This window comes from Myripristis murdjan, chromosome 3 (genome assembly GCF_902150065.1).
Source record: "Myripristis murdjan chromosome 3, fMyrMur1.1, whole genome shotgun sequence".
In the NCBI taxonomy this organism is placed as follows: Eukaryota; Metazoa; Chordata; class Actinopteri; order Holocentriformes; family Holocentridae; genus Myripristis; species Myripristis murdjan.
This window is the reverse complement of record NC_043982.1, coordinates 21,946,073-21,959,109: the sequence shown is the minus strand read 5'-3', so window position 1 is coordinate 21,959,109 and position 13,037 is coordinate 21,946,073. Positions and strand designations below refer to the sequence as shown.

Sequence of the window (13,037 nt, the reverse complement as noted above, 5' to 3'; positions counted from 1 at the left end):
ATCTAACAGAATCGTTTCAAAAAAGATAAATTGTTAAGCCAAAGATTGAAACCTCTGATAAATAACTAAACAAGATTAATGCTCATACCCTGATGAAGACAGAAGTGGTCAAAATAGGTTTTTTAGTTGCTACTATTGTGACCATTGCTTTTTACTTTTGGTTTCCCTGGAACATTTTTTTCATTGTTGTCACAGTTTTCATTTTTTTTTTTCAGTGTGAACACCCTATATTTTTCCTTCTTTTGTTAATCTGTGCACGATTAATGTTACCCAAGAAGCGCCCTTTTCTTGAATTTAGACAAAAAAAAAAAAAAAAAAAAGTTGTTATATATGATAAACACTCAATACCTTAAAAGCTACTAAAGCATGTGGGACTGTTTAAATTTCATTGTTGACTGAATGCTTTAAACATAATCCTTGCCATAAACTGATCATGTGAATCCAGCTGAAAACTATGATCCCTATTGATTTTCACCTCTTATCAGTCAGACGGGCCAGATATAGAGGGAAAAGGAGGCCGCAGGAGAAAAAAGAAAAAAAAAAACAAAAACAAAAAAAACTTCTGTAGCCTTGAGACACAGGTCATGGAAAACAGATTTATTAGGAGGCTGTCGTTATGTACACTTGGTGTATATGTCTGCATGTGTGAATGTGTCTGGTGGCGGGCCTCCCAGGCAGCATCTTACCAGCATCAGGCTTTTCTAATGAGTCCATCAGCAGCAGAACTCCTCTGTTGTGCTGCCTGGAACATTACTCTGCATTTGAAATGCACCCAGCGGCCTAGCAGGAATCTTTTATCGTTGGATGCAGCTGTCCATGTTTCTGAACACTTACTACTACCAAGCCTCCCCCACCACTGCCAGCAGGCCGTAAGTGATAGAATCATAACGATGAAAAAAGAAAAAGGAAAAAAAAAAAAAACATATTTACCACCAACACAGCAGCAAGAGAGTAATTCTTTAAAGAGAATATTCCCATTATTGGCAAACAAAAGCAGAAACTTTAGCAAAGTAGACGTCACGGCAACTTATTCTTTGCCTTAAGAGAAAAAGTAGGGGGAGGGATAACAGAGAAAAAGACAAAAAAGGGATTTAGAGAAAGATACAGAGAGAAACAAAAGGAGACAGACTGGGGAAGAAAAGCTCAATCTATACGCACATCCTGTAGCCTACAACACAAGTAGCACTTTATTCCAGAGAGAGAAGCATCAATCTTGACAGCATATGGCGTGTGTGCAAAATCCATTAATTTTTAATATACCGGGCGCTGAAATGAAAAGGCTTCCTGAGACAAGCAATTGTCAGATGTCAGTAGTGTTTTGATAACTTTTTTGATCTCCCTTTTTTATTTGCATTCATATAACAGGGCTGTCCACATGTCACCTCAGTTTGGACATGGCTGGAGACTGACATGGAGCCATTTTCCACGCAATTACTCCCACCTACAGTCAGGAGATGAGACACTAGGGAGAAACAAAACAAGAGATGAGTGGATGACGATGTCTGTGTGTGCACAAGCTGCACTAGGCTGGAAAATGATGTTAAACCTCTCATCCTATACAGTATATGCACATAACTCTGTGCTTGTTTCACAGGCTTATGTACACAAGCAATATGAAAGCACACGTACACACACGTAGACCCACAAACTAGGGCTGGGTATGGGTAAGGACCTCACGATACAACGAATACCACAGTACATCTAATTGTTATCATAATGTATTGGTATACTCAACAAAATTTACGTAAAACGTAGAAATAGAGCTTAAAATACAACCTACTGCAAAAGACCTGGGTAGACTTATAAAAAGTACAACATATTATATGTTAAATTGGATTTCAAATTGACTCAAAAATATTTTATTCAAAATGACCATATCAATTTAAAAAAAAAAAAAAAAAAAAAAAACATTAGCACAATGCACATCGTGAATTAAAATTTAAATATCATAACATATCATACAAAAATGAAGTTCATAATTGAGACATATATTGATACAAGGGAACCGATAGAGTGTTGTGAAAACTAATATCACGATACAAACCTGTACTGATTTTTATGCACTACATTAAAACAAGCACATTTAAATGGTTTATGAAACCCTGAAGCAGCTAATAAAATTTTATTCATTTTAAGCAGATCTGAGAATCCAAAAAGAACTGTCTAAATGACACACACACACACACACACACACACACACACACACACACACGCACACCATTATTTTAAAGTAGTGGCAAGGTTTGAAAGTGCCGATTACAAAGGTCTATTCAGAGTAGAGCAGAGTGGTGCTGTAGAGCTCAACTGTTCTCGAGCTGTATGGCTCAGCTCTGTTAAAAGGATAAGATGAGCCCCTCTCAATAAGAGATAAGTACGAAGAGGTCAAACAGTCAGCTCAAAGAGTTTTGTCATACCACTATATCCTAAGTCAGTTCCATAGAAAAGTCCTCACCTCTCTTATTGCAAATGCATGATTGTATTTTAACACAGTAGTCATTGATTTTTTTTTTTTTTCTACACTCTCCACTTTTAATGGAGAACTCTTTGGATTCAGGCAGATATCTCCTTGTGCAGAGGGCGCATTACAAGATATTTATTCATATTCATAAAAATGCCAATTTAAAGCTCGCAAGTGGCCATAGGAGATGAGAGGGAACTTGCAAAATCCAATAAGGGCTGTTTTGGAGACAGGTGCAAAGTGGACTAATTAATAGCGATCTATACTCTGGCCAGGGCATGCAGTGGGCCGGCTGAGAGAGACTCTCAGGTCAGGCAATGAAAAGATAGCAGCTCCAAATTCATTTTCTCACTGTGGCCCTCCCAAAGGAAGGCTCTGAAGTACACTCACACTTCCTTTAACGCCTTCACCAGGGTGTAATTTATTTTTGCGTTTGCCAGCACATTTGGAAAGTTCATTACCTCGCTCATGGCTTGTTAATTAGCCTTGTAAAGCCGCCATTAGATCTCCTCGGGCCAGGACCGAAATGAGACTTTTGTCCCAAAACATTAACACACCACAGGAGGCCTGTAAAAGTGCACTCTCCCCCATTAAAGTTGTAACAGTGATACCTCTGTGAAAATAGGAAAGATGGAGGGACAATCAAAGTGAAGTCAGGTGTGTTGCAAGCATGTTTCCGTCTCCCTTCATGTCTCACCTTTGAAGCCACAGGCAGGGGTCAGGCTCATTTCTCTCTAACACCTGTTCAGCGCCAAGTTTACAGCTACACGGTTCCCCAGTTGATGCTGAATATCTGCGTCTGTCCTGCTGTCTGTATGTCTCCACCAAATCTCAGTCTCTGGTACATGTGGCTGTCTTCATGCTGTTCTCCTCAGGGTTCTCGCTCACCTCCAGGCCTGGTGCTCCAAGGGCAGAGGAGTAGCAATGACCAGTAGTACTAGGCTCGGCTGTTGGGTTTGAGGAATCCTGCTGTGTGAGGCGTGACTACAGGAGCACGGAGAAGTGTGGTAGTGTAGTAGTGGTGGGGGAGGGGAGGGCACTTTTCACCTCCAGATGAAGGCCTGACACCACCTTTCCAGCGCCGGCAGTAGAACGCAGGCAGCGTGGCCTTATTGATTATGCAGGTGCTCATTTGTGTGGCCAAGCGGGTAGCAGGCACGTGTCTCATTTGAACTTTACAGGAATGGAACAGGATCCGTTCTCCCCGCTGCAAAAAGGAAGCCTGGCGCTTTATTTTTAGAACAGCTGCGTCTAATGGGGCCTGGCAGGTACAGGAGGCGTCACATCTGTCAAGGCCCAGGTGATGCTCTCGCCCCGCGCTCCTCCCCGCTCCTCACGCACTCCCCACCACAGTGAAATGACTCACACTGAAGATCAACAGTGTCATTTCCAATAAACTCCTCTTCCTCTTCCTGCCACTTTCCATCAGTTCTGGCGATGGGTTCTTGCTAGTAGCCATTTCATTCCACAACACAGTGGAATAGGGGATGCATAATGTAAAAGATGTAAAGAAGATGAATGCTCTGTCTAATGCCAGGGCACTGGGAAGATTAATTAGAAAAAGCCAGCTTTGTCACTGGCCAAAGTTTAGTGGTATAGAACCCATACGTCGGGGCCACAGTGCCCCCCTCTGGAGCAGCCATGATACACAGTACATGGCCGGTGAAAAGATCGGTATATGATGATGCTTTCCCTTAAAGTTGACGGGGGGACAACTTTAAAGAGCTCTCTGCAATCAATTATTGGTTTGGAAGAGCAACGGTGAAGCTGACCTGCACTCGATACTCAACTCCAGCCCAGCCATTGAATCTCACCAAATTCAGCCTATATTTAAATTGTATAAAAACATGGCCTGCTTTCTCATTTAACAACTTTTCTTTTACTTATCATAGCTTTTTCCAAATGAGGACAAAGAAAATGGCTACCTGGGAATTTGAAAGATTGAATAACCCAGGTATTTCCATTATTCCAGCACTGTCTAACAAAGCCTTTACTTTATTTTGCTTTTTTTTAGTTCACTTTAACTTGACTTAACTTACTGTAACATTCAAGGGTATTAGCCAACTTATGAACAGAAGAAACTGCACCAGCATCGGCATAATTTGTCCTTCTAGTCTCTGTCAACTCCAGTCTCTGACAACTCCAGGCCTCTTGTTTTTAATTTTAATTTTATTGTTTTAATTGTTGACACAACACTAAGGCCAGTTTTTCACAATAGCTAGTGCGCTACCTAATTAAATGCAACAGAAATGTCGACACAAGACGTAACACATCATCCCAATGCAAACCACCATGATAGTATGGTACAGCATCATCATTTGCTTTTTGGGCTTGAAAGCAATGGTTTTAAGCCTCCATCACTGAGCTGTTTTGTGATGCATGCTTGTAGCTCCATTTTCCATCGCTGAAATGCAAGGAGACACAAATATGTGAGGAGTCAGTGGGTAGAGGGGGTTAGAGCATTAGCGGGAAGGTAACTTTTGAAAGCCAGAAATTTCAGCACCTGGCGAAGTAATCAGTGAGTCAATGTGATTCATTCATTCATTCATTTTCCAAACCGCTTATCCTCGCAAGGGTTGCGGGGGGTTGCTCATTGGGTGGAAGGGAGGGGACACACCCTGGACAGGTCGCCAGTCCATCGCAGGGCAGTCAATGTGATTGCGTCTCTGAAAAGTGGAATTCACTTGTTAATGTATCTAAAGGGCTGTACTCATTTATAAAATTAATATTTGAACATGGAACAATTAATCACATTTGTACTTCATTGTACATTAGCTATAAGAAGCAGTACTGTTGTGTTTTGATCACTTGAATTTGGGCAGCGTGACATGGTCTCCTCACGAGAAAATAGTCGCTGGGAAACATTTCACACAACAAATTACTCCTGTGGTTTATGAATGGAGATGACTTTTTTAGCCACAAGAAGAGAACATTACAAGGTGGGTGTTCACAGGAACAGAGTGTAATGTTTAAATTGGGCTGAAGTGAGAAATGGGATGTAATATTCAAAAACATGCTTTTTATTAGTGTATAAAATCCAGAGATGAAAATGTTTTTATAAAACGTACAAAAAGTCTTTCTGTCTTGATAAGCGTGGATGTTGGTTTTATGTGGGCTACCTCTTGCTTCTCCATGTTTCTGGCTCAGACAGGACAAACCAATCCAAAGTACACTTTGTGACAAACAGGTTTTTCTGTAGCAAGTGGCTGACAGTGGGTGGTGCTAACATGCTTGTTGGTAGTGAATTGCTGGAATAGCTATCAAAAGAAGAAGAGTAGTTTCCTTTGCTGCTGGTTGTGTCAATGGCTGATCATGCCTTTACTGCAAGTGAGTGTGAAACACTGTCAAAGAGAAACTTTTTGAGCATGGCGGCTACTGCAAAAAAAAAAAAAAAAAAAAAAAAAAAAAAAAACTTTTCCCATGATGCTCAGAAAACACCAATAGCTACAAAGAGTTTAATGCTACATGGTGCTTAAACATCAGTTTGCTAGGAAAAGCATGAACTGTGAAGAAGCCCCTCTACAAGCAGAAAAACAGCACGTCACTGTTTTCACCCACCCATTGTTACTCATTTTAACAGTCACAGGGGCGAGTTACTGCAAATATTCAATTAACTAAGACTGGGGAGAGGCCTGTCAACCCCTGCAGGTATATTATGGTCATATTGCGCATATGTTGTCTTTAACTGAAATTCAGCACCACACAGCAACATGCACTGAGTCTATACAATAGACTGAGTGTGCACTGTTTGATTGCATTTGCTCCATTGTAGGAGTTTAAAATGAACCACCCCCAAACCTTGGGCTGATGATCACCTACCAAATTATTTGCAAAGGTCTGCATCAAAATGTCTCAGCTATTCATTCTGGAGCCTAATTTGGGTCCATGCCCAAAATAATAAGCTTTTAGTTACCCCTTTCTTCTAACTGTGCCTGGCTAATTTTCTGCAGTGTTTTCAATCTGACTTGAGTAAAACCATTCAAGGCAAGTGCTTTGAATGGTGAGTCCAAGGTGACACAACAAATAAAATCAAGCATTACCTATCTTGCGGCCAGTAAAAAAAAACAAAAGGCCATTGTAAAACAAACAAAAATCTTAAAAAGTAATTTAGTCTAATTCTGAGTCTTAAAAATCTTTTTTTTTTTTTTTTTTTTGTAAAACAGGTGGCATGACATAATTTCACTGAGATAATCAACTTGTTTCCAGAATATTCTTGAATTAAGTGTCATTTTCTTAATTCTAGTTGGCTGGTCTGCCTTATTGTGCCTTGTTTCAACATATTTATACTTGTTCACAGAAAAATTACTGAAACACGTGGCATTATTTCATCCCTTTGGCTGTTTTTTTTCTCTTCATTCGAGAAAAAAAAAAAACAAGATTTTAACACTGAATATGAGATTGAATAACTTGTTAAGACAGACTTTCTTGCAGTGGAGAAAAGGATGTGAAATTAGCATGAAAATGAAATATACACAGACAAGTGTATTTCTCCAGTTGACAGATAAACTAAACATGTTGGATGTTTGGTGTTGCATTGAACTAAAAATATGAAAGAATAATTGGTTATAATGTGCTGCAATTGAGAGTAGCCCCTCTGAAATTCTATTAATTCTGTTATTAATAACACATTGCTCAGGGGACAAGACCTTTGACTCTGAATTTTCTCTTGCTTATTGTAACTCCTGCTCCTTTGTTGATGAGCAAATGTAATACCATGTTCTCGTTCCATGTTCACTTTCAACTTGGTGACTCTTGCCTCCCCAGGATCTAACAGCACCTGTCTACCTGAGCAAAATATTTCTGTTCTCCTTCTACCTTTCTAACTGACACCCACAGCGCTCCAAACAACATTTGTATCAAACAACATCACCTCGGCAGCCCGACTAGAATAGCAGCTCACCAGAAAACAGGAATACATCTCCTTCATAGCGGGGTGGGTGGGGGGACCATGCCACACAACAAGAGCAACAGCAAGATCAACAACAACAACAACAACAGCAACAGCAGCAGCAGCAGCAGCAGCAGTGTAGGTTCCAAACAGCAGACTGTTGATAAAAGTTTTTTTTTCTTTCTTTTTTTTTTTTTTTTGAGTTGCACAAGTTGCTCACAGCTCAGCAGAACGGTGCCATCAGCTGTAGCATTTGTCTCTGTTCTCTCCTCTCTCTCACACACTTCCCCTCCTCCTCCTCCCTCCTCCTCCCCTTTCTTCCCCCTCCCCCGGTTTCTCTTCAGAAGACAGGAAGCTGTTTGTGGGGATGCTCGGCAAGCAGCAGAGCGAGGAAGACGTCCGACGGCTGTTTGAGACCTTCGGCCAGATCGAGGAGTGCACCGTCCTGCGAGGGCCTGATGGGGCCAGTAAGGGTCAGAGCCCACACACCTCCCACTCTTTTTCCTTGTCTCTCCCTCTTTTCAATCCCTCTCTCTCTCTCTGTCTTTCTTTCGTGTCTTTACATTTCTAGCACCTCCTTACCTCACCTCCCATGCACTCACTGACTTCCTCTTCCTCCTTTTTTTCCCCATCTTTTTATACTCTTCTGTGATCCACTCTGCTCTTCTGAATAAATCATCCTCCCCTTCAGCTATCCTGTTTTTTTTTACCACCTTCTTATGTGTCTCGCTTGCGTTTCTTTCATAGCTCATTGACACTGTGCGCTCACACCTCCCTCCTCCCACCTTTCTTTTCTCACTACTTTCTATCTTTTCATTCTTTTTTTCTCACTCCTCACTATGTCTTTTCTCTTTTCTCCTCCAAGCTCTTCTCGTGTTGTCTCTTCATCGTGGCAGCTTGTCTCTCCCTGGGCTCGTACTCAACAAACACATCGCAAACACCTCCTCCTTCTCCTCACCCCTACTCTTCCTCCTCCTCCTCCTACTGTTATCAGAAAGGCGGAGGGGTGTAATCATGTTTGTTTCTCACATTCCCTTCATCCCTCCCCAGAGACGCTATTGGACGATAATGTCCTACTGTAAATAAAGCAGCCAAGCTTTGGGCTTTTGCTGCTCACTGCGCTGTAGATCTGCCCGTATTCAGGAACAGCTCATGCATTCACGTCTGTGGCTTATGTGCTATTTAGTTACTAGAGCATGGTCAAATTAAAGATGGCCGTGAATGTGCAATTCAGGGGGGGATTGTTCTGAGTGTGTGAGAGGCTCTCCCATCATCCTTTGATCTGTCCCTGTCTCACAGCCGTGCTATTTTGAGTGATAACAGCAACGATATTGCCGGGAAGCCGAGGCTCTCTCATTCTCCCCGTTCACTGTGATTTATTCTGCTATATGAAGTGTCTGAATGTGTGAAAAGGATGTGTGGGAAGGTAAGGGAGGGGAGCTGACAATGTGCGTGCCTTCGGAGTACATCAAAGAGAAAGGCTGACTATATTGAGCCACGTGCCTATCTGTGTCTACATCTGTTCCTCTCACTGTTAATCCCGGGTCTATTGCTCTGCGTTGCCCCACCGGCCTGCTATCTTTCTTTTCTTCCTTTCTCCCTTGCTTGTTTCCTCTCTTTCACTCTGTCTCCGTCCCTCCCTCCCCCTCTTTCTGGCTCCCTCTCTTCCTGTCTGCTCAGATGCCTCACACTGATTGACAGCACATAAAATGAAATAAGGCCGGTGTTGCTGTGTCAGACAGGAGCTAGTTTTCTCCCTCGTTCGCTCCTTCACTTCTTTTCACCCACGCTTCCCCTCCGCCTCCACTCTTTTTCTTTATCCTCTTCTCTCATCATCAGCCATACATTTGCTGTGTTGGTTTTTGTCTCCTGTTCTCCCTGGCTTTATCATTCTCTTTCGCTCAGTCTCTCTGCTGTGAAAGGAAGAAAAAATGTAGAGTAATGTCAACCATGCTCATGGACTGGATGGTACCCCCAGACAAAGGTCTCATATTCAGGTGGCTGCTTCTATCGCTCACTGCGCAACAGTCCCACGCAATCATTACGGAGACGTTACGGCAAATTATTTTGCCAGCCACCACACTCAGGACAAGGTTCCCGTAATTTGAATGAGACAGACCTTGAAATTGACAGTGCTATCTGTTCCATGATGGAGGCTTTGTCCCCTGTTGATGTAAATTTATGCTACTCGGAGGCTTTTCAGCACCCCTCTTCACCCAATAAAAGGGCCGAGAAGTTTAACATCCATCTCTCTATGGCGCTACTCCTCAAAGTACTTTCAAAGTGCAACACTTGCTGCCAGAGTTGAATAGAGCCCTGAATTGTCAGGAATAATAGAGAGATGGCTTTTAGGTCTATAATTAAGTTGTGTTATAAATGTCACCCATCCAGCGGGATGGAATTCATGCATACATATTATTTCCCCGGGAATTCAAAAGGCGGTGCAGAACCTCTCGCTTGAAAGCAATGCAATCTCTCTCTCTCTTTTTTTTTTTTTTTTTTTTTGCTCCCTTTCCTTTTTTTCCCCAATTCATTCTCAGCCATCAAATTCAAAAAACTCAAATGTGCACTATAATTTATGAGGCTATAGCACTTCCAATTCTTTTGAGATGGCATGCTCTGTGTCCCTGAACTTTTTTATTTTCTAGGTCAGGAAAAGCAAAGCTACACAGCTCTGTCTTGTTTCGGTGGGGAATTCTGAGGAACCGCTGTGTTTGACATGACTTTGCCATAAATGGCACATGCCAAGAATGGCAATTTTGAGTGTCTCTCCTGTTGGTCTGAGCTGCCATGGCAAAAATGTCTGGCGGCCTTGTTAGATGACTGTTGGCGGGTGGAACGACCAGCAAGCTATCTCGCCCTACAAAACCACAGGCCTTTGAATGCTGAACAAACTGCCCCTTATTATTTCAACTACAAAGGTTAAATGCTTTTGTTCCTTCAAAGACAGACTTGCAGTCAAATGGCACACAGCAGGTTGTCTCATTTCAGTTGGACGAATGGAGACCTTTTTCGCTTCCATCCAGGGGGACATACTAGAGAACTTAAAGTGTGTTAGGGTGCTGTGACAGAATCAAAGGGCTTTTTGGACTTAACGGCTCGCCGTCTGTAGTTTGTCCCTGCTTTGAGAGCATGTGACCATACAGGAAACACAAGGCCTTTCTCATTTCCACATAGAAAACTCGCACAGCATTTATCATACTGATGGAAAAGCAATAGAAAGTGTTGAGGTGAGGGTGGCAATTGTCCTCCATTGATTGTACACTTACTGCATGTCCATTGGTCACATCTTTTTGATTTTGACAGGAAATTATTCATTTGTGTATCTGGGAAGCCAAACTGACTGGCTCCTGCTTGGCCCAGAACATCTCCAGAGTCTGCCTATCAGCAATTGTAATTTAAATGAATCATCTTGACTCCTGCGGGAGTAGATGATGATAAAATAAATGTATATGAACAAATCTAATTGGCTTGTTGAAAGCTTTTTAAATGGGTATCAGCAGCTCTCAAGGAGCGGGGGTCGGAACTCAGGAAAAGCCTGTCTGGTTCTAAGACACTGGTCGTGCTCGATTAATGAAAAAGGGACAGAATTAATCCAGGAGTTTGCTAATTAGGTATCTCTTGACTTAACACATGAGCTACCTGAAGGCAAGGATAAGAATAGGATGTAACAGAATACCTTTTGCAGTCTATGACGACCATAAAGCTTAGAGAAATGGCTCCTTTTTAATTTAATGGGATTTGGAAAATTACCGCATTTCATTTCCACTGTATTTCGGTTTCACCAGCTTTCTCCTCTTTTTGTAACAGAGGCTTTTGTGTCTTCCTTTATCCATACATGAGTACGCTGTTTAACCACATGGTCAGAATATGTATGCTAAGAAATTATGGCCCTCTAAAATACATACTGTGCATTTTTATTACCTACTTGAATAATTTTTTAATATCATTTGAAATGATAATTCAAATGATGCTCCAGAACACGACGCCCATTCCCTTGTCTTCCAGCCAACTTTTATGTTTACTTTTCTTTTTGTGCATTAACTACACAACAGATTTAAGATGATTTGAATGCCCCTTGAGCAAAGCCCCCTCCATCCGAAATTATACACGAGCAAAGATTCGGCTAGATAGGCAGATTATAATACTATGCCTTTGTCATCATAATCTCTTTTATGAGTGACTGCACACAAATCACAATGTGTAAATATTAAACAGATTAATAATCACAAACAAGTCAGGATAGTAAATGCCTTGGCTCCATGCTCCAGAGTGGAGGGGGTGGAATTAGAAATGGGCGAGGGACAGGATGTTCCATGAAGCTAATGCCTTCACTACAATTAGACTGATTTATTCAGAGTTATGCACCGAAAACACAAATGGCAGAATATATTAACAAACAAGATAACATGAAAACAAGGTAATGAATGTGTGTTTTTTTCCCCTACCATATTCAAGGCCATTTCACTGATTTTGCAACCCTTCCCTCCTCCCCTCTCTATTCTTCTGTTTTGTTTTTTTTTTTGTTTTTGTTTTTTTGATTTTTTTTTGTATACAGGCTGTGCCTTTGTCAAGTTCTCCAGCCACGCGGAAGCACAGGCCGCCATCAACAGCTTGCATGGCGGACAGACCATGCCTGTGAGTACCGCACACTAACACACTTGTTACTAGTGTTGTCACAGTATCAGAATTTTTACTTTTGACTTTACACTGCTTAGATTCAGAAATTTGATACTACTATAGTAAAATACTGTTGCAAACAAGTTAAAAAAAAAAAAAAAAAAAAAGTTGTTTTAACAGTTTGATTTTGACAGCTTTGTAGCAACTTTTGCACATGTCAGGTGGATGGTTGTTTTTTTTTGTCTTTTTAAGTTATGCTTCACTGTTCACAGTTTGATGCTGTTTTCTGCTGTTCAACTGAATTTTGCATCATAGTCCACTGTCAAACACCAGACCGCTGCCCTGCTCATGCAATTATCTGTTTTTCTTTTTCTTTAGCTGGAAAAAAGTAAAGTTTTACTCTCATATTCACTTTTAAAATCTTATTTTTTTCAAAGAAATGAAAAAAAAAAATCTGCCAGTGGGATGAAATAATTGTTTCCTACTTGTTTCCAATGTAGTTTCACTCTCTCACTTTAGTGTAAGGCAGCACACAAGAATTAAGACAATGACACTTGATTCAATAAAATTTCAGATCAAGTTGATCAGCATTAGGAAAAAGTGGGATTATCTCATTCCACAAGCATTTGTTTCTACTTGTTTTAAGAAAAAAGAAAAAGAAAATAAAGACTGATTATGAGACTGAATGACTTCTTAAAATTGAGATTTTTTTTGCAGTTATTCCAATCCATGTCATCCTCATATAGTCCCCTCAGGAGGTGTTAAAAAAAGATAAAGTATTTTTCAAATTCAGTATTGAATTCAATCTTTCACTATGGTAGTGAAGAAATGTAAAAATTCTGATTACTCTGACAACACTAGTCCTAACACATTGAAAGACACCCACCCACACACACAGATGCAGACACAAACAGACAATCACATACATATCGACAGAAGCACACAAATACACTCACACACACCCTCCATGGACACCAGAATGTACATTTGACGAAAGAAAAAAAAAAAAAAACACAAATCACTGTCGATGCTGCGATCTGTGTTTCTTTTCTGACTGTTGGTGAGCTTTTC

At 41.0% G+C, this 13,037-nt stretch overlaps 1 protein-coding gene across 1 annotated transcript in view; it reads left to right on the top strand.

Moving 5' to 3' along the window:
- celf6 (CUGBP Elav-like family member 6) overlaps window positions 1-13,037 on the top strand; it is a 167,165-nt gene that overhangs the window by 112,142 nt on the left and 41,986 nt on the right. Inside the window, exons 4-5 of the mRNA XM_030082062.1 lie at window positions 7,691-7,819; window positions 11,905-11,984. Coding sequence (XP_029937922.1) covers window positions 7,691-7,819; window positions 11,905-11,984 — 209 coding nt within the window. The remainder of the gene's footprint in view (window positions 1-7,690; window positions 7,820-11,904; window positions 11,985-13,037) is intronic.